The 22,233-nt window shown below is 42.9% G+C and overlaps 3 protein-coding genes across 3 annotated transcripts; 1 reads left to right on the top strand and 2 right to left on the bottom strand.

Annotated features, from left to right (window-relative positions):
• The first annotated feature begins 600 nt into the window (after positions 1-600).
• Positions 601-7,876, top strand: LARP6 (La ribonucleoprotein 6, translational regulator). The gene is made up of 3 exons (XM_063169558.1): positions 601-803; positions 4,616-4,808; positions 5,885-7,876. Exons 1-3 carry the CDS (start codon positions 601-603, stop codon positions 6,953-6,955), a joined length of 1,467 nt encoding a protein of 488 aa, XP_063025628.1. The 3' UTR covers positions 6,956-7,876.
• An 847-nt stretch (positions 7,877-8,723) lies between these two features.
• On the bottom strand, positions 8,724-16,691 carry ADAL (adenosine deaminase like). The gene is made up of 10 exons (XM_063169559.1): positions 16,602-16,691; positions 15,065-15,195; positions 14,498-14,558; positions 14,055-14,142; positions 13,408-13,489; positions 12,597-12,723; positions 11,854-11,934; positions 11,114-11,252; positions 10,549-10,649; positions 8,724-9,650 (listed from the first exon to the last, which is right to left on the bottom strand). Exons 1-10 carry the CDS (start codon positions 16,659-16,661, stop codon positions 9,438-9,440), a joined length of 1,083 nt encoding a protein of 360 aa, XP_063025629.1. The 5' UTR covers positions 16,662-16,691; the 3' UTR covers positions 8,724-9,437.
• Positions 16,692-17,637: 946 nt separating this feature from the next.
• TM2D3 (TM2 domain containing 3) lies at positions 17,638-21,953 on the bottom strand. Its single transcript, XM_063169556.1, is given in 8 exon segments — positions 17,638-17,991; positions 18,269-18,344; positions 18,930-19,104; positions 19,621-19,778; positions 20,558-20,656; positions 21,659-21,803; positions 21,805-21,878; positions 21,881-21,953. Coding segments are annotated over 8 exon segments (951 nt in total). The 5' UTR covers positions 21,939-21,953; the 3' UTR covers positions 17,638-17,825.
• Between the last annotated feature and the right edge of the window lie 280 nt (positions 21,954-22,233).

Genomic DNA, 22,233 nt, shown 5'->3' with positions numbered 1-22,233 from the left:
ACTGAAATATAGTGCAATAGTCTTAAGTTCAAAATAATCACTGCCTAAGTGTTTCAGAAAGAGGGTCTCTACTTTAATTAGTTCTTAAGGGGGAATATTTTTATTCTGTGTAAGTGCCATCAGAACTATAGAGGAGACTCCTCTGCAAAACCAGCACGTATCCAATCATGTCCTTGTTCACTCTGTATCTTCTTTCCAAATCTCACCCTCGGCATTTAAACCACACTTACCCCAGCGAAACCTTTCTGACTTTCAGAAACGCAACGCTCTGGTCAGGCAGCGGCGGCGCAGCCCCAAGGCTGCACCAGGAGAAGAGGAGCAGCCGAACCGCTGCTTTCCGGCGAGGAGCCCGTTGTTTTCTGGTGAAACAAAAGCAGACCCTGCTCAGCCGTCAAGGGAAGGACTCCTCAGCTGCCCGGCGGGCCCGGGGGCGGCATGGCTGGAGGAGGGTCGGACCCTCCCGCTGCCGTGCGGCCGCGCCGGGGGAGTGGAGCTGGGAGCGCCGCCCCAGCGGGAGGGGACAGGGGGGGACAGGAGGGGAGGCGGCCGGCGGCTGTCGCAACCCGGGGCATCGCGGGCTGAGCCCGGCCGGGGAGCTCCATGGCCCAGCCGCAGCCGGCCGAGCCCGGGGCCGCGCCCGCCGGGCCGGAGCTGCCGGCGGGGAGCGGCCCCGTGCAGATCCGAGTGGCCGTCCAGGCGGCCGCCGAAGAGGACGAGGAGGACGAGGAGGAGGAGGAGGGCGGCGGCGGAGCGCGGTGCCCCAGCTGCAGCGAGGAGGAGTCGGGGCGCTGCGGGCGCTCCAGGTGAGCCCCCGGGCAGGGCGGGCTGCGCGGGGCGAGCAGCGGGGCCGCCGCCGACACCCCCGGAACAGAGCGGGCCCGGCTGATGCAACGCCGAGGGGCGGGTGGGAGGCGCTGGAAAGCCTCCAGCACGGAGAGCCGGCAGGGAGCTGCCCGCAGCACCGAGGGCTCCGCCGGGCTGCCCCCCACAGCCCCCGACGGGACTGCCGGGCCCGGGGCTCCCCGCAGCCAGAAACGCCGGGCGCTGATGCCCCCGACATTTGCAACTCACTGCGTTTTACAGAAAGATTTGGGGGGGTAGCTGTAGCTGTGTTTTGGAGTTTCGTTTTGGGGTTTGGTGTTTTGGTTTTTTCCCTCTTTTTTGCCCGTTTTGGCTGGGCAGCCTGAAATAGCTTCGAAGCTTACCAGAATCTCTTACTTGTAAAAGGAACATCCAGGATTTTTGTGCCAGCAAACTGCAGGAAGACAAAGATCTACTAGTTGTAGTTCATCCTGTGGTCTGTAGTAAAGCTGCAGATGGAGTCATAAATTGTCACATAAAAATTTATGTACAGTAGCAAGAAATTCAGTATTCTACTTGAACATTTATTATTTGTAACTGATTTTCTAACTTCATACCTAGCACTGACTCAGAATGAACTGCAATGTAGTATTTTAAATTACAGAGGGGTTGTAGGGGAGTGAGACATTTTCTGTAGCTGCCAAAAACTGTCAACTATGGACTACAGAAACAGGAGTTGAACAGAGCTAGGCACAGTGCAGTTAAGGTTTTTAAACTGAGTCAGCTTAGTTATTACAAAATCATATGTGACTGTTGTATTTTTACAAAAATGTACAGCAGCCTACAATATTGCATTCCCTGTACTGATTTCTTAAAATCAGAATATTATTTACATTTGTTATCTATGATAGTATTACTTGTGAAGAGCTTCTAGCTCTGGCCTAGACTAGGAAAAAATAACATGGTTATTTTTCCAAGCTTTGGAAGACAATAGCTCTTAAATATTCTTAAATGTAACTTATTTAATCGTCTGCAGTAGGTATTGTCTTCAGAAATGTCTGCTGACAGTGTTGTTGTATATTCAATTCTTATGGAGGTTGCCTTTTTGTAAAGGGCCTTCTCCTGATCAGGAAAGGTCAGAGGTATTGCCATGGAGAGAACTCTAAAAACTCCACATCAAAAGTACATGAATGGAGTTTACACATGCTCCTGCCATTTACAAATAACCTTACCTAAGGATTTCCTTTTTTGGGAATGCAGCATCTGACAGGAAATTATTTACAAACATTAGGAAAATTATTAGGGATGATCTAAAACTGCTGGGAATGAGCCATCCCACTCTCCAGCTGAAGCAGACTGCTTGCCATCAGTAGGCACCCAGTGCTGTATTCGTGGTTTTGTTAACAAATGTGGACTGCCCTTGAGTGACTGTACTCTTGGAACTTATAAATTACATTGCCACACAGTGTTTATTAATGCAAAACTTCATTCATTTGGAGACTCAGCTAAAATTTTTCAGAAGGTTAGATGCTATCCAAACAATTTAATATATTGTGAGATATTTAAAATTCCAAATCTGCTCTCTCTGTAGATAGGTTTAGTTTCTTGCGTGACTAATGACCAGATGAGTCACCATGCTGAAAGATTGTTTTTCATTCTGTTTTACAAGCAAATCATCACAAAGCTCTGAATAAAAAAATAAAGCTGTGAATAACTACTGGGGTTTGGTTCTTTGTCAATGTTGACTGAAATTATTTATCAACTAATTTTGTAATACATTTGATACCTGAGAGGTGCTACAAATTGATCATTATCACAAATTAACATGGAGCTAATTACAAATTTCTGCATTTACTGTATTTCCATGCAGCATTTAGTGAGAGCTGTTGTAAGAGCCCATAAGATTTTGCAAAAACTGATGTGTCTGCCAAATATAGAAATAGTGTACAGGTTAAACTGGGACCAATATTTGAGAAGTGAAATGTTTCACCCTGATTCAGTGTGACAATGCTGTAGGTCTCTGCAAACATGCAATTCATTTTTGTTGTTTTCCAAAGCACAACACCCCTTTTTGTCTCTAAACAAACATCTGCAAATATCTATGCTAATAAATCCCTAAAACAAATGTAAGCCTGATCCAGAACTAAAGGCAAGCTTTTCCTAGCAGAGTATGGATTTGCAAAAAGGCTGAAATGTTCCAAGCTTCTTGTACTCAGTCTCATTCTGAATCAGTAGTAAATGAAGTAGTAGGAAGGGATTATCATGAATGAAAAACAAACACCATTGGTTTTTGCTTCCTTCTGAAACTAGCACCCACAGCTGGGTACTGGATATTTTTTACCATCCTGATTGTAACTTCATCTATCATCCTCCACTTCTGGCTTCGCCAAATAACAGAAATTCTTTGTCTTGGTCTCTCATTCTTGTCATTCCTTTGAACTGTCCCCTATTAAAGGCTAGGGAGATTTTTAACAGGGAGACTTCCAGGACTGTGCAAGTATCCACATTTATCAGATGTGCTGCCCTACCATGAGAAGAACCATAACAATTAAATGTACTGTAAGCTTCAAACAGCCAGGTGCCAGAGCGCTGCTGTAAGTGGTGCCAGCAGCAGGCAGAGTTCCCGTGCAGAGCCCCCTGACCCACCCACTCTCTCCAGAGAGCAGCACAGCCACAGCACTGCAGTCACTGCCTCTGTCACCGTGCACAGACCTGTCCAGGGCAGGGCATCCAGCAGGCTGCATCCTCCCTGCCAGACTGGCCTCACAGCACTCCAGTGTGATGCCTGCTCCTTTTCCTAAGGATTCCAAAGCCTGAAAAAGCTACTTAAGACAATTTTGGGGAAATGCATGGCTCCTTCTTTTCATTACTAATGTACCTGGGAGACCAAACTAATACATGATTTATGGGGTAAATGGATGATTTTATTTTTTTAACAGAAACTTTCATGATGATCCCACAAAACTAGACCATTAATAGCTTGAAAAAATGACTCTGTCATTTTTGTCACCTGTAAATGGAAATTTCTATTACAGCAACAAACATTGCATGTGGCAAGATGTTTATCTTGAATCCATGGCTACAGTATTTTTTGAGGAATAGAATGCTCAACAGTGCTCCATTTTGGCAAGGTACCCAGACAATATGGGAGATAAAGAGAAGACATGAGGAGCCTGCATGTGTGCATATAAACATGTTCCTGAGGTACACAAGCCAGCAGGTTTAGCCCCTGTGCTAAACTGCTGGTTATGTTACTCTGTCACTCTGGAAGTGACCTATAAAATTGCAACAATCCTGTCAGTCCTCCTTACTCCCTGGATATCAGGTCCTGCATCCATGCAGTGAAAAGGTTTAAGAAATCATGACTGCATCCAGTTGGAATATTCATTCTCTGGTATGTGACACTAGTCATGAAGCACATAAAGGTCAGGCCTATGTTTAATAGCATCACACTGAAAAATATAACACTGTAACTGGAGGAACTTTGTATAGCACAAAGTGCCAGGGCACCTTCATTTCATGTTTTGGTGGAGGGTTTGAGTTGTCAGTGCTTTCAAGCCTTTAGTGTAGATGTCTCATTGTTCTGCACTGAGATCAGCTTTTGGAATGGGCTCAGGAACTCGAGTCCTTGTGTTGACTGGAAAGCCTCATGCTCTGAGCCTGCTGGCTCTGCTGGATGGGTCAAACCTGTCCAGTGCCCACATCTAAGGTCAGTTGGAACCATAATGATTATGCCCTTTCATTTTGAAAGGCTATTTGAATCCACTAATAGAAAATGAAGATCTGTTGATAAAATGATTTAACTGTTTTCCAGTGGTGGGGAAAATGATGATGACTCTGACCAGAACTGGAAACCACCAGAAAATGACCTGATCCAGAAGTTAATAGCACAGATTGAATATTACTTCTCAGATGAGAACCTTGAGAAAGATGCCTTCCTTCTGAAGCATGTGAGAAGAAATAAGATGGGCTATGTCAGTGTTAAACTCCTCACTTCATTTAAGAAGGTAAGGTAACTTTTTAAGACTTGAAGGGTCTCATGCAAGCCTGATGAATCTAAAAACAGTAGAAGAGATTAATGTAACATTTTATACAGGCAACTTTATAGTCTCTTTATCTGCCTGGTTTTGCTATGATGGTTAGGTTTGTACTCATCCAGAACTTTCACTGCTGAACTCGTTGATGATTGGCTAGGGAAATAATTGGCTTTAAAGCCTCTATGCTTTTAAATTATCATTCTTTGAGACAGGAGGACATTAGATAAAATTAATTTCCATGACAACTACTCATGAACAGCTGGGTAATCCTGGTAAAGTTACGTTCCTGTCTCTGAGAAGGAACAGCGAATCTGACTTTTAGACAGAGAACTAAAACTGAAGAGTAGTATAAATTATCTGGTAACCAACGTCCCTTAGACTTGGAGTTTTTTGTTTTTTTTCTCCTTACATTAGAAATGTAAGGAGAAAAATACATTTCTCCATATATTAGAAAGACCTATGTAAATCTGTACATAACTGATTTCTAGAATTACACTAGAAACACTTTGTCAAGATTCTATATCTCATTGTTTTGCAGAGTTATTCAGTCTAGAAGTTAAGGCACTCTCAATTTCCTCAAACTGCTTCAGATTATACTGGTAACAGATAAACTCATTATAAACATCTAATGGAAAAGTTTGGGGAGTTTTCTAGACTGTGATTTTTGAGGGAGGAAAGATCAGTTCAACACAATCTTTGTTTGGCGAAGATAACCTCCATAGAACATACATTTTGATCATGGTTCAGGCCTAGATGTGGAATGACCAAGCACTACTTGAGCAGGCTTTCAGATGTAGTAATGATTCCCAGTTTGAACTTTAGTGCCAGTTCCTGTTTTCATTTGATTCAACAGGACATGAGCTTTACAGGAGCTCACTGATGCCCATTACAGCATGACAACTGTATACTTTCTCAGTAAGTCTGCTACATGAAACTTAAATCCAGGGTTCTGCTTGTAGACTGAAGCCTGCATCTGCTTTAAAATTCAGTGACTAGTTTGATTTGGTTTGCTCAGTTGTGGTGCTTAACCTGTGTCTGTCCTGAAGGTGAAACACCTTACCCGTGACTGGAGAACCACAGCCTATGCACTGAAGTACTCCAGCACTCTGGAGCTCAATGATGATAACAAAAAGGTTCGAAGAAATACTCCAGTTCCAGTGTTTCCAAGTGAAAATGTCCCTACCAGGATGCTACTGGTATATGATATCCACCTGATTTCTGAGCTGCAGGTCCTTAACAAAGAAGAAAATGGATGCATGCAAGAAAGGATAATGGAGCACCTCCTCAAAGCCTTTGTAACTTTTGGTGCAATTTCATCAGTTCGTATTCTCAAGCCTGGCAGGGATCTCCCACCTGATATCAGGAGGGTCAGCAATAGGTACACCCAGCTGGGAACCCAGGAATGTGCAATTATAGAATTTGAAGAAGTAGAAGCTGCTGCACGTGCTCATGAGTTCATGTGTGCTGAAAACAAAGAGACCGGCATGAAGGTTGTCCAAATAGGCATGAAACCACCAAAGAAAAAAGTTCCCAAAGACAAGAACCGTGATGAAGATACCACCAAGAGCCTTAAGAAGGTTCGATCCCTTAACAAGAGAGTTGAGGAACTTCAGTTTGCTGGTGATGAATCTTCAGCCAACAGCTCTTCTGACCCAGAGAGCAATCCCACATCACCACGGTCAGGACGCAAATGTACCACAGCAAATACCACGAGTAATCTGAGCCCCATCATCCACCCTAACAACCATTTGAGTCCTAACATGTCACCCAGATCAAGTCCTTGGAACAGTCCATCTTCACTAAGAAAAGGAACGAAAAAATCTCCACTGGCTGAAGACAGCAAGATTAATGCAAGCACTAGCCCTGAAATTTCAAGGAAATACACTGATTATTCCTCAGATAGCAGCATCACTCCTTCTGGGAGCCCCTGGGTGCAGAGAAGGAAAGCACAAACTCTGACCCAAGAGAAGAGCCCTGGCAGCAGCCCCATGTTGGCTCGGAAAATACAAAATGCAGACGGTCTCCCTGTAGGGGTGCTGAGGCTGCCTAAAGGTCCTGATGGCACCAAAGGATTCCACAATGGCTGTGAAAGAAGGAAGGCTATGAAGGGTGAATAGACTATTCTTTAAAAACAGTTTCAGGAATCAGCCAACTGCTGTTGACCAAGCCTGATGAAAAACTGTCACTTGAGTGACTCAGTTAAGTCAGTATTTAATTTTAAAAGCTTTTGTATTTATATAGAGACTTTATCATTTGTATATTTGTATATTTTCTTCACAGAACAGATGAGGCTGGAAGGCATCTCTGGAGATTGCCCAGTCCACCTCCTTTGCTAAAGCTACAAGTCACTGATAGGTTTGAGTGTCTGCAAGGACAGACTCCCCAGCCTGTCTGGGTGAGCATTCCCTTGTTCAACCACCCACACAGAACCAGTCTGTGCCCCTTTACCTGTTACTGGGTATTGCTGAGAAGTGCCTGGCTCCAACTTTACTTCTTCTCATCAGATATTTAAAAACCTTGATGAGATCTTCCCCCAGAGCCCTCTCCACTCCAATCTAACAAATGCCCACTCTCTAGGGCTCACAGGAGGGATGTGCCAGCCTTTTAATCAGCTGAATCGCTTAGCTAATGCAGGGCCTCTACCTGAATCCATTCTTTTTAATGTATTATTTTGAAACACCTAAATATTCAAGCAGCCATCTAAATCATTGATGTAAGTACATTATCTGCCAAGCTAGGATCTTGAGGAGCAGTGTGTACTTACACTTTAGTGACTATATTATGAAAAGCTATGGAATGTTACCAGTCTCATCACAGGGAGCTGAGGTTTTGAGGACTGCCTGTGTTTGCCTCAGAAGGAACAGAGAAACCAATGCCACAGTGAGCAATTGTTCTCACATACATCACCAAAGCTGTATTGTTCAAGACTGCTTGTATTGAACCAGTGTGCATTTTCATGAGTCAAGACTCTGAGCACTGGAAACTGCTGTGTAAGTGTTCTCTTGTATAATCAGATGGAAATAAAACTATTAACTCTAGATCTATTTTGTTTACTTAAAAAATAAGTTGAGCTGCAAATGAATAGATAACTTAAACCTTATCTTATACCACATGAAATTCCAGTAGCAGTTACTCAAAATTTCCATTGCATTCAGGGAAAAAAATCTTCTCTGCCCCATTACTGATGGCTAATTCTGTGAGGATGCTTCACTCTGCATGCCACAGTCATTTTTATACAATATTATAAACTAAACAGTAGTTTATAGAATTTGACAAGCAGGCTCAGCAAGAAGTGGTTAAATTAAAATTAACTCTAATGCTACATGAAATAAAAGAAGGAAACTGCAGTTTTATTTACAAAAGTTAAACTGGAAAACTAGCCCAGGGACACTAAGAGGATTTCAAGTTGCAATGGTCATCTTGGGAACTGTGCATGACTTCAGATGGTAATTCTTCATTCCAAAAGTCCACATCCTGTCCAGCTTCCTAAGTGTAGCATTTCTGCTGTGTAAATAACTGCAGTAACTCACAGTTAGACTCCTATACACAGAAATCCCAGCTCTGTGTGTTGCTCTTTAGCCACCCACGTACATTCCTGGTTCTTTCACTGCACACAGATGGAATCCTCCAGGTGACTTCCTGACTCCTATGACACAAACTGCAGCATGTGCACATTCAGACTTTGTGAGCTCTCAGCACCAGAACACACAGGCAGGTGCTTGGAGAGGGCAGAGTGAGCCCTGTGGCTGCCCAGGACAGGGAGAGCCAGGGGCTGCCACAGCAGCAGGGAGAGGCTGGCAGGCAGCACGGTGCTCAGGGACTCACCCCACAGAATCCTGCTTCTCTTCTGTACAGCTCAAACACACACATGCATACCTTGAAGTAGTGGTTTCAAAAACATGGAGCTTGAGGCTATTTTTATTCCTTTTTTTACACAACAAACAGCAATTCTAAAAAGCATTTTAAGAATGAGACCACTTTGCCAAGTAGCTCCGTTACTGAAGGCATTCAAGATTCTTAAGTGCCTACACACCACCAGTGCCCAGGGCACCAGCAGAGACCCCCACGTGCTACTCAACCCACAGCAGCTTTAGTCATACATGTACAGCAACAAAAACAGATACAACATTAATTCCTTGGTATAAATATTTAGTTCTCCCTGAGTTGGTTTCTGTCTTCACGTTCAGTCAAGAGCTCAAAACCTGAAAACAATACAAACCCCGAAAATACACACCACACATTCAAACTGCTCGGCTGAATGCTGCCAACAGAGATGTTTTAAACACCAATAGCTCTGCCTTTATTTTGTTCCAGCTCTTCAATATTTATATTATGATGACATTTCAACTAAGTATTTTTTTAAATGTCATCTCAACTCAATAGAAACAAGGTGACAACACATCTGGCATTTTAGTCACTGCTTGAGAACCCCTCTCACCTACCAAAAGAACATTTACTTCTGTCCCCAGTTACAAGGGATGCATTCCAGTTGCTTTCAATTCATACAGGCAGTTTATGGCTGGGTTAAAAACCCTGAGGTCTGAAAAAAGCTGGGGACTTCAGTAAAAAAAGCTTATTAACTTAGCTAATACACCCAAGCTATTCAGGACAACAGTCTGGTTGATCAAACAGAGCTGGCTTCAGCTTACACCATTGCTCCCTCAGCTTGGATTTTACTGCATTTGAAGCAAAAATATAGTTGATTGATTCATAGGAAAGATCCCACATCTGTGATCGAGTCAGATTAAATGTTTTTGCAACCAGCTCATATTCTTGTGATAGGTCAGTGGCGAAGACACCTTTGTCATCAGTCTGGAGTTAAATTGAAAGGAAAGAAATAAAAAAGTTTAAATTAGTTCCTCTGTATCAAAAAGGTTTCTTTCTATACATACAAACCAGGTCTATCTTGCTGTCTCACATTTTATTCTGCTGTTCTTTCATCTCTGCATGGTTATTTAATTCTCTATTTGCCCTATTTTCACTAAAATTGAATAAATTATTCAAACATATAAGAAAACTTCTTAAAATGATGGCACAATTCATCAAGAAAATAGGATTTCCAATTAAAATTGCTAGAAAGATGGGTATCAAATGATGCATATATTCAAGGTATATCACTATGTGCAGGTCTTCTTATTCCTCTTTTCCCTTTCCCCAGATAAGCAGTGCTATCAAATATATATATATATATATATTTATATTTATAAACATTCACTTGAAGAATGCTATGGATTATGGGGGTTAAACTAAGAGTATAGTACTAAAACCCTGCCAATGGCAGCACAAGTACTTGGCACCTGCAATGCTTAAAGACCTTTATGAGCTATCAAGAGAATTATCAAGAGCAGGAGCTCTCACCCAGCACAAGGAACATCAGGTAAGCAGAGCTGCATATGCAAGCACTGGAGCCATGGGTTGTAAGAGAAATCTGCCATTGTGCAAAGAGCTATGAAGTTCACTGCTTGTATAGCTGGATCATTTTATCCCACAGAAAAAAGTCCTGGCTTTACAATAGAACCAAGATAAATACTAGCAATTCCCACTTGAATTAAAAGCATTTCTCAAACTGAACATTATGATTTCCTAAAAGCAAATTATTTGCTACAGGGTCAGAAATTGTAAGTCAGTTCTAATCCATAAACAGAGAAAAACTTTTCCAACTTCACTTAGCCCTTTGCTTAAATACATGCTTAAAACTCAAAAAGCTTACACAAAGCACTGCAGGATGGCCCAAGCTGTACCAGTATCCAAAATGGTGTTTGTCACAGGAAGGCACTGTCTGAGATTTTATGTTTGATGTCATGCAAAATTCTAAGGGAAAAACAGAAAAAGAAATGAGGACATATATTAAAACAAGAGACATGTTAATTGACCTAGGAAGGTCCTGAATAAAAATTTAAATCAGCTACTGTTGATTTTCTACGCTTCTTTTGTAATTTCTCTTGAGAAAAGTTTGCTGATTGATTTCTTTGGGTATAAAATTTAGGGAGCTTGCAAACTAGGTACAGAACCACCACACAGTCTTGTATAGTAATGACAAATTATGATTTGGGATTTGGTTTTGCTTCCATCTGAGACACAGATGGAAGCAAAACTGCTGCCACAAAGGTGCCAAAAACCCCACAATTGTCATGAGTGTACCTTTATGGGCAAGCCTCATTGCCACATTTGTCCAAGTCACCTTGGTGATACCCAAACTGGTGTCACTAGATCAGCAGCACATATCCTGTTCTGATATCCAGAGATAAAGTAATTTTAAATACTTTTTTCCTTACCAATAGGTATATGATTCTGCTGAACCAGTGACACTATCTCTTCAGAACCTGCTGCTGGGGAGTTGAGAAATGTTCCATGTCCAATTCTGTCAGGAGGCAGGCCCAGGAGAATCCTGGTCTCCTCTTCTTGATTTGGAATCTAGAGAGGATATATGTCACATTCTGTCAAGGCAGCATAAAACAGCACATTATATAATTACAATGGACTTTCAGTTCTATTTTCACAGCATCTCTTACCCAAAAGAAAGCGTTAGTGAAATAGAAACAAGTATAAATATGCTGATGACATCATATGTCCTGCTTAATTTCCTGAAAAAATAACTATCTTCAGTAATTATTGGGCTTCTCAGAGCCAATTCCAGCCACCATTTGAACAAAAGCTCAACTCTTTCTACTGTTCCCAGTGGAAATAACAGAGCTCACTGCTCACAAAACTGTGGATTTCACTACACATGATTGCTGATCTTAATACCAGAAAGAAAGCAATGGATCTCTTAAAAAGCTCCTAATTTCACACCTAAACCCACAATTTATATAGTACAGAAAGCAATAATCTGGCTGTTCAGCTTTAGAATAAAAGGTTGAAGATTTCTCCTTGTTTTCTTGTCTCTTCTCAAATGCTCCAAACCATTAATACTTTGGCCTGAGAAGTCCAAAATGCACAGAAGTTAACTTCAGTTTCATTGAGATTTTCACAAAATTACAATTACAGAGAAGCACGAAAATAAAAACACTTTTACCTCACAAAGATGCAGTGCTAGCTTTAGACCTGCTTTTTTTGCTTCTGAGAGTGGTTCCAAAAAGTCTTGACCATGTCCTGCCTGGAACAGGAACACATCACTATTCTACACCTTATTTAACAAAACCCCTGTCATTACCATAATTAAGAAGTCTAGCAACATCCAAACACTACATTCAAACACAGTTACATTTAAATTATTCCACTTTTCCCATTACTTCAGTGTGGGATGCAGCAAGTCAAACAAGCCTGTGCCACATGGTTTAGAGCACTGGATCAAACACCAGTAGCTCAGAGGATGCCTGACTTAAAAGACAATTGTCTTAATTCTGGTACCTTTCACACAGCTACCACCTGGAGCTATTTCACTTCAGCTTGACAGCTGTCCTCAAACATTTTTGCTTTCTTAATATAAAATGAACACTTGGTGCAGTAAACAAAATGTGCACTATTGACAACTTGCCTCCACCCAGTTTTCTGAATGGGACAATTGGGGTACACACACTTCCCAGATAAACACTGCATTTCAATGGTTCCTTTCTCAGTCACACACTAATCTAAGGGATCTTTGTTAGAGAATCTGCCCCTTACAGCAACAGGGATTAATCCAGTATCAATCCATTCCAGCTAGGCACAAAAATTGGACAAATCTTGTGAGAAAAAAACTTTGGTTAGAACCACCTGCTGTTATACAACATTATACATTTCTCTTCAAAAACATACTAAAATTAACCAAAAACTTACAGTGGGATCACCACTGAGGTCAAGTCCTACTACAACCCCATCACTGGAAAGCAGGAACTCTTCAGCAAGTTTAACAGTCTGCTTAGCAACTGCTGGGCCATCTCTTCTGTTTATTGCTATTAACAGCCTGGGACAGAAATGTATTAAATTACTAAATTAAATTATTATTAAATTATTTACAAGCTGTAATATCAATAGCTCAACAGATCTGATACCAAGAAAAAATGGCAATTCATATCCTTCATGGCTGAGTGTGAAGAGTATTTGTATAGAAGACTGTTCTAGGAATGAAGGTACCAAAGTGCAGAGGGCCACAGATAAATAAGTTGGCCCATGATTTGCAATAACACACATGAAGGATGAAAATTCTTCAACTTTCACAAACAAATCTAGTAAGGGTTGCTACAGAGGCTCTAAAAGACAGGAGAGCAAACTGTCTGCAAACAGCCACTGACACCCTCTGAAACTTCTTTGCTGCTCAAGACCAGCTCTTCTTTACAGTAGGTGCTTGTACAGCTAATCAAACTAAATCTTTGCAATGAAGCTGAGCTGTGAAAAAGGAGCCAATTCCATGAAAACCAGTTCTTTTCCTGAAAATGTTGGAATGAACAGTCTAGTTTTCCTCTTTAGCAGTAAAAAAGAAGATAAAAAGTCAGGTCCCTATTTTAATTACCTGTTTCCTTTCCATGTAATCTGGTTTAAAACCATTTTTCTTTTCTATACTGATGGCTTGTAAACCTCTCTGGAAGCATGACCAAGCATCAGACTACACAAACCCTTGAAACAGAGGTGTTCCACATGCTTTATTTACCTTACATCTATATCCAAGCCTTCTTCTTGACACTGCTTTATACCCTCAAGTACAGTTTCAACATACATTCTTTTGGTCATACCTGCAAACACATGCACACGTTTGGAACAAACATATTTTAAATTATTTTTATTATATTGCAGATCCAGCTCTCTAGTCTCCTAAGTTTCATGTTGCACCTTTAATTTTAGATGATACAGTCTTCTAACCCATGTAATTCTAATTCTGTCTGTAAATACAGCTTTACTGTGAAGCACATATTTGAACTAAACCTCTTCCTAATTTGTGTGAACCAGAGAATCACAATAGGACTTCTATTATGTGTTTCTACTAAAATACGCCTAGAAGAAAAAACCAAAACAACAAAAGTAAAATATATCAGCTGTTAAAAATATTAGCAGGCTCAGATGCCACACTCAAGTGAATAAGCCAATCTCATGGGTCATAGACTTATGGCCAACCCCTTTTTTCCCTCAAAAATCTAATAGGAAAGTGACATGCTTTTGCATGGTTAAATCTTAGCTTTCATATTTAAAGTATATTTTTATTGAGCCAACTAAATTTGACTTTACTTGTTATTAACATAGCCTTCAACTAAGTTTTATAGTGTCAGAAGATGTCAAATTAAAAACCAGAAAAGACTGTACCTGTGGCATTTTCTTCTCTTGGAGTGCTTCTCAATTCCAGATACTTAACACCATCATCAGCAAATTCTTTAATGACATCTTTAGTTATCTGATTAAGTAAAAGTGTATTTAACATCATAAAAGTGATACTTATAATTAGTTATATTTTCATTTACAACTAAAAGACCCAGTTGTTTTTTGTTGTGAAACACTTGCAATGTTTTCAGGCCCAATGTGTTTTTAATGGTCCCCATATCTGTGGAAATACTACCACACAGAAGGCACATTCGATTCCTTCAAATGAGATAGTGAAGAGAGTTCAAGAGTTTTACAATAATTATCTTGACCTTCAATTGAAAAAGATCATTTTTGATATTGTTACTTGGAACCCAATGCTCTTAATCCAACCGGTTGTGACTGTGTGTACTGCTTGCTTGTTTGAAATGAACTTTTAATTAATTTACCAGTAAAATATCTTCAGTCCTCGTGGTAACCTGATAGATGATCTGAAACATCTGAAAACATCTAAAATAAAATTTAAAAAATTAATTGGAAAGGCACTGAAAGAGCATGTAAAAAAAAAAAATCTACATTTTAAAAACACCTGCCCACTGGAGTCAACTAACCAGACTGTAGCTTGAAATACAGAGAAACATCTGAATGGAATTTCTGATTTTAGATACTAACAAAGCATTTGCAACAAAAGTTGTAACTACCACAAAGCTTTTTGAAGGAAAACATGAAGTTTCCAAAAAAAGGAAACTATGTGCATCCATTTTTGCTGAAAAGCAGATGATCTAAGTGAAAAATTTCAATCCTTTAAAGAAATGAATCAACAAGAGTTTTCGTTTTAGTTTGCAAGCACTGAAGGAATTACTTTGTAGATACAAATATCAAAAAGATATATGAGATTATGCTGTAAATCTTAAAAGCATGTTTTCTGCAGTTAGTGTGTAAGGCCACACATTTCTGTTTCCAACTTGAATAAAAAACCTTTGGTAAATGTCCATCACCCACATGCATATACTCACTCATCTAAGGTTCTTTTCTTTCCTTTGTCAATCACAGTCATTCCATTCTGGATCTGAAGGTTTGGCTTCTGGGCCATGAGTTTCTTCATAGTAGCAGTGCTGATACAGCCATTCAAATGAGCATGGAGTTCCTACAGAAATAAAAATCCTATGGACTTATGAAAAGGATGGCACCTGCACCTCATTTGTACTTCTGTTCTTGCAGCCTACATCAGTGTTTCACTCTGAGCTTGAAAAGAACAGTTATCTGCATTTTGGCTAATAATGACTTCCTTAGGTTTCTGCAACTGGTTCAGCTGAGAACTGCCCTGTTTCTTTGGTGGCTGCTGTTGGCTCAGGTCTCCATGGGAGCACAGCTGGCTCAGCAAAGAGGTCTACAGACAATTCTTGGGATGGTGTGATCCAAGGTGAGGAGAAAGCCAATAGCTGCCTCAGTACTACAAAAGGTACAGCAAGGATTCAAGAACTCTCCCCATCCACTGCAAGTTAAATGTACACGTCCATCACTCAAATATAGCAACAGGTGTCTACCCACTCCCCTTGCTTTTGCTCATACTCTGAAGTTTAAACTCACTCCAGAAACGCAGCAAGACTGACACGAGCAGCAACTGCAGCAACTGCACTGCTTTGCCTGAGGCCTCTTTCTGCTTGACTTTCTATTGCCATCCTGACTTCGGGCTCCACTCAATCACTTCACCTTTGCTCCTTCTTATCTCCGGGCTCCTGACCTAAGGAACGAGTCTCTAGCGCCCTCCCAGCTCGTTCAAAATGTAAGCATCTAACAAAGCATCTACTTTGTTACCTACCTCTCGTCTCCCTGTACACATCCATTCTCATTAGAAAAATTTAATAAATACTTCTCTTCAAGCTTTACATTAGAAAACAAATTGTAAGCACCGGAAGCTGCGGCTGCTTACAGATTCTGATGACTGAGCCAAATATACAGTGCTACAACTGTGTTATATTTTTCACAAGCTTACAATTACCTCACAGAATTCTGTCAGACATTAAACATACACCTTGAAAAGCAACCTAGTGAAAAGGATCACTGGAATGCCAGGATGGTGTGGTCTGAAGCGGGTTTGGTGGTTGCCCATGCACTGCCTGTGCGGAGCTCTGTGCTGGAGTACGTGCCCTCGGGATTGGTGAGTGCGGCACACGAGCCGCGATAAATCCAACACACCCCCACGGAAGGCTTGCACTGATATGCCAGAAGTAAGGCACACCCTCGGGACATGGAGAAAAAGCGTTATCTGAGCCAGACTACTTGGCTAGACTGAGAGGAAACAGGACAAAAAGAGAAAATGAAGATCGCGCTCAACTGATTTAATTGCAATTAGATTAGTAAGGTCTGTAAGCAAAGCAGACGGGCAAACACCCGATGCATTTTGCGGTGAGATAAGGCCCTCAGAAACCGCGCGTTTGGCAAGAGCTCCGAGACAGCAGCAGCGTCTGTCGCTCTGGCTGCCCGTCCGTCTGCAGCCCGAGCCCGGTGCCGCCGCAGGAGGGTCCGGGCCCGCCGCCCCCCGCCGCTCACCGCTTTGGGCAGCCGTCGGTAGAAGCGCAGCTCCCGCTCGCGGTCCCGCTCTGCCGCCATGGTGGCTTCTGTGCCGGCGGGGCGGGACGAGCCGGGGCTCGGCGGCGGCAAAGCCCCGGCACCGCCCCCAGCACCGCCCCGGGCCCAGCACCGCCCTCAGCACCGCCCCAACCCGGCCCCGAGCCCGCCCCCGGCACCGCCCCAACCCGGCCCCGAGCCCGCCGCTCCGCCCGCCCCGCGCCGCTGCAGCGGGACCGAGCCGAGCCCGCGACAAACAGTGTCAGCATTAACGGCAGGAAAGCTTCCAGGGGCAGTTTATTGAAGCGACGGCATTTCCAGCCCGACGGCTCCGCAGCGCTCCAGCCCCGCGCCAGGGGCACGCACGCACGGCCGCGCATCCACCGCGACTGCACAAAGCCGTCCTGCAATGGCACTAGTCCGCTACATTATCGCGTCACAAAGCCCTAAGTGGATAAACTCATCGATTATATTGCCAACCCTTTTTTAAAGTAATTTGGCAAGCTGGCTAGCACAAGAATAGGAACTGTAACTTTCACAGATATGTTGGTCAAACCAAAACAACACAGAGTTATTCCAGAACAATCAAAAAATCAATTTAAATTATTTCGTATTTAGCGTTTAGAGATACTGCAGTCTAATTCTAAACTCCTCCACAATTTAAAGTCGAGTCCCTAAGCAGATATTGGCTCTTGCTAAGTCCCAAGCCAAGAAGATAATGTAATTAACATAATAAAACATGGTGATTTACATACCACCCACATAACTCAGGCAAATAAATTATCCTCCCACAAATACAAAAAAAAATCCTGACATATTTAGGGAAGTTAGCTTTAGAGTTAAATTCAAGCATAGAAATATGAAGTAAACAATTCAGTATTCAAGTTAGTTTACAGCTCTTTGGGGGCCTGACAGATCATCCAAGCTCAAAGACAGTGGAGAATTTGGTTAGCTGCTCAACCTTTTTTCATAGAAAAATACCAGGTCTATAGAAGAAATGAAATTAATTTCAACTTACTCAGTGATCCACTCTTTTATTTGACCTTAGTTAAAGGCAAACCAAGTACAGATACTGTACATTAAAATGTATGCACATAGAACAAACAGTTGTTCTTCATTCGACCTTAAAGGCTCAAACCTCCACACTTGTTTATTTAGAGCCCTTTGCAGGCAATGACTCCTCTCAGAAACACATTGCACCCACATTTAAATATAGAGAGATCCATCTGCAGGTCCCACATAGCCAACACCTATTAGCAGCACATCAATCAGTGTCCATATTCCAAGTCCACCGAAGCTGAAGAGTTTTCCCAGACCTTCCCGCCACTGACCCAAATAGAAACGATCGGCACCAAATCCACCAAGGGTGATGCTAAAAGAATAAAATATGATTAATTATTATTATCTTTAGAGGAACTGAGCTTGAGTACCTAAGTGTTTTTCCTCCAGATGTGTTTGCTGAAGACAGCCAGCACTGTTGCATGTGATCCCTTCATGCATTCTATACCCACCATTTCAAGCTAGACTATCTGAAATACTGATTATCCAGCACACCTTTAAAAAATACCAAGCAGAAAACCACAGAACCTGAAGATTTTAAAGAAAACAAATCTATTTTAGCTTGACATTATCCAATAGTTCCTGCTTACCTTAGTGCCAAGGCAGTAGACCACTTATAGCCTCCAGTCCAGTTGCAATAGAGCATCTTAGGAAAGACACGGTTACCTAAACATTAGAAAATATTAAAACCTTAATGCAATAAACAAAGACCATATTATAAGGAAGAAAACGACAAGGAAGAAGATATTACACTTTTCCAAAAGGAGTCTCAAAGGGTTGTCACTAACTGAGAAACAATTGTCAACACACAAGCTCATTTATACCCTGCAGTTCTCTGTTCCAGCAGTCTTGGTCCCATATCAGAAAAGTCAGTGAACAAACAGAGGGAAAATTAAGCCTAGTTGGATGGAATCAGCATAATTTTTTTTAATTGGCCTATGGAGACACTTGATATTGATTCTATTAGTGGTCTAAGAATCAGACCACTAATAGGTTCAGGTAATTTTAACTCACAGATGTTGACAAAAATAAAAAGAACTGTTTTCTCTGGTGTGACAGTATACAACAATACAGTAAGTCAATGTCTACAGTTAGATGTCACGATTATGCTAAAAAATGAAATGCAACAATAACAAATTCAGTAGATTGATCAAGGAGCTGTTTTGCAAAAGGACATGAACAATCTTTGTATTCACCCATTACAAAATATGTGGAAAATTCTTTCGAGCACTCCAGCTTTGCCCACCTTACCCAGACAATGAATGTGATCCCGGACTGTGCACGTTGCATTGTATCGCTGTCGAGGGCAGGAAACTGTCATGCAGTTCGTGGAATTGGTACACACATAATCACTTGTGGCCAGCTGCCAGCAAAACTGGCACGTCATGTTAATTGTAAAGTTCTCCTGCTCGTGGTTATTCTCATCCTGTAAAAGGACAGCACTATTACTTCAATAGTATTAAAACCAAGAATCAATGTGCAGTATCAAATTAGATTTCATGAGCAGACATTTTGGGCAAAAGAACAATTGTTCTGTTTGCTACCTTTTATAGAGCAGAATAGAAAACCACCAAGGAGGTATCAAAGTCACACTGAACATTCCTTATTCATCCAATCTAAGGCTGCTGCCAAAAGGAGGACTCATTTAGTCTCATCTGTAAGGTCAGTTCGTAGCTCTGACAGATATTAGCCTCCCCACTCTCAAAATGTTTGGAATGGTTTAACTCAAAGGCATGGCCAGGTCCAAGGCAAGATCCAAGGCAAGAAAGGCAAACCAGGGAAGGGCAGGCCTGCCTCCTCAACAGCCCACAGTGAGTAATCAAACTCATCACAGAACTGCAAACCTGCCCACATCAGAACCTGGATATCAATATTCTGCATTTTAATACAAGATGCCAGTTTAATTACTTAAATCTGGGGTTAAGAGTAACAGGTTACTTACAACACAGTGAACGTGCGGCTTGACTCTGCAATCAAAAGTTGCTGTCTTCCCATAAACACAGGAATAGTTTGTGTTACATGTCATGCAGTCTGGTGGCAGCCTACTGCAAAGCCCATTGCTGGGACAGTTAGTCAGGTAAGGTGGAATTTCTGTACTTTCTGAAATGGGCAATAAGTGAATTAACAACATGGGTAAAAAAAGCTAAATAGCCTGAAGTATTTATATACATTATTTTATACATACACATAGACAAACACATGCACTGACACCGTATAAAGGGCTTTCCTCACTATACATGGAGCAGCATTCCCATCCTGTGCTGTGAGAGCCAGAGGAGCCACAGGGCTCTGTGCAGGACAGCAGCCAGCACTCCAGTGCAGCACCAGGACTGAGCTGATGGGGATTAGCGCCGCCTCAGCCAGTGCTCCTCAGCAGAAGTAATCACTTCAGGAATAGCAGCAGCTGACAAGGGTAACCTACTTGGAGTTGAGCTCTAATTAGAGCTACAGCTACCTCAGCCATTTGTTGTTTGCACGTGTACAGAATCCCCTCCTAAACTGCCAGCAAGAACAGTGTTTCTGTCAGTCCTGGTGCACCCTCAGCGAGCTACAAAGCTGTAATGATGGTGGACAGGGAGCAAGTTCTTGTAGGATGCTAGAGTCTTTCAAGAACTTCCACCATCCTGAGGGGTATAAACCACACACACCACCATGGTACTTTAACCTACCATTTTCCAGTTCTTATATGGACCAGTTGTCAAATTAGATAACCCAAAGTAATTGTTGGGCTCATTGAAGAGTAATTAATAATGTGTTACACTGCAGCGCTTCTTTACCACTGTGAAATCACGTAGTTTCTAAGACCCAGTTTAAGAACTTCTGGACTCAAGACTGAGAAGGAGCCACGAATAACAACCAAAAGAAACGTAACAACTTACCTACTGCTTTAAAATAGGGAGCATTTGTACTCGTTGAAGTTAGGCTTTTTGCCAGTGTAGACTGTGGCTGTGAAAGCTTCGTCGTCATCAAAGATCCCGCTACAAAAACAATGGAGAAAGTGAAATTTCATTCTCAGAAACAGTTTGATTTCAGCACTCTAATATGAATGCGCAAGTGGAAAGTGTAATGAGATTAGAAAAAAGTCTGTTTTCCTGTCCTACTAATAGTGGGATATTTATGTTAAATATTAGAGCATTAGAATGGAATTGTTCCTTTAAGACAAGGAACTACATTTATTTCCATTCAATCTTATTTTTTGATTCATGAGAATTAAAAGCACTGCCCAGAAAGCGTATTTTACATAGAGTTTTCTACTGAACAATAGCATTTAATGAAGCAATGCAAGCAGTTATTTGACAGAAGGATGGAGCAGAGGAGCCGCTCGGGAGGCACGGCCGTGTCCGTGCGGGCGCTGCGCGCTGCTCTCTGTGAGAGCCGCCGGCTGTGGGCTGGGACAGCCGCGATGCGCCAGCAGTGCCGAGCCCTCAAGGCGGCCACCGGGCACGGTGGAGGAAGGAGAGGCGGCTTTGCCACACCACCCACCCTGACCGTGCCGGGGAGCTCGGGACAGCCGCGATGCGCCAGCAGTGCCGAGCCCTCAAGGCGGCCACCGGGCACGGTGGAGGAAGGAGAGGCGGCTTTGCCACACCACCCACCGTGACCGCGCCGAGGAGCCCCAGGACGCTCGCGACAGAGAGCAGGTACAAAAGGTGCTGTGTAATACAGCAGCACACGAGCCGGCGAGCGGGGCCTGGCCCATCTTCTGCCCTCACACCGAGAGCCTCAGCCCGAACCCTGCAGAGCCGGCACAACGAAATGCGGCCATGCCCAAACACCCGCTTCGCCCTCAGTCAGGGAAGGGGCAGCGATCCTCACCCCACCGCGGGCACCGCCACCTCCGCAGCCGGACGCGCGCTCAGTCCTGGACGCAGGAGCGGCCGCCGCCGTTCGGGACAGCCGTCCCCACCCCAGGCCCAGACGGAGCCTCTGGCCCTTCTCCCACCCCCGCCGCCCTGTCTCGGCCCTGTGGCCGCACTCACCGCGGCCCGAGAGGATGGAGAGCTGTGACAGGAACAGCGCGGCCCCGCAGAGCCGGCGCAGGGCGCGCCGCCACCACCGCGCCGCCATCTTGGTGCGGCCGGCGGGCCCCGCGCCGCCGCCAGGGGGCGGGGCCGGGCGGACAGGGGGCGGGGCCGGGCCGGCTGAGGGGAACGGCGGCTCCAGGGCGGCCCCTCACGGGAGCGGACACGGCAAAACCCGAAATTCGCTCTGAAACATCCTAAACACCCTCAGAACCTCAATGCTGCAGGCTCAGTACATCGTCCATAAAAATGTAGGTATGTATAAAATACAGAAATAAAAATCGTCCGCCACTCCCCGCGTTAATTCTGTCAAGCGGAACAGAAAGCTTTCCCATTGCTCCTTCAATGTTTGCTTTTCCCCCTTTTCTTTTACAAGCAGGAGATAAAAACAGATCCACAAATACAAAACCAAACACAGACCTATTAAACACAGATCTGCACGAGTGTGAGGCAAAAGCAAAATATAAGCTTTGTATTTGTGTTAATATTTACACACTAAATTGTAGTTTGTGCTTCATGGCTGTGATATTTAA

This window comes from Melospiza melodia, chromosome 15, assembly GCF_035770615.1.
Source record: "Melospiza melodia melodia isolate bMelMel2 chromosome 15, bMelMel2.pri, whole genome shotgun sequence".
Classification (NCBI taxonomy): domain Eukaryota; kingdom Metazoa; phylum Chordata; class Aves; order Passeriformes; family Passerellidae; genus Melospiza; species Melospiza melodia.
This window is presented reverse-complemented; position numbering and strand designations above follow the sequence as displayed.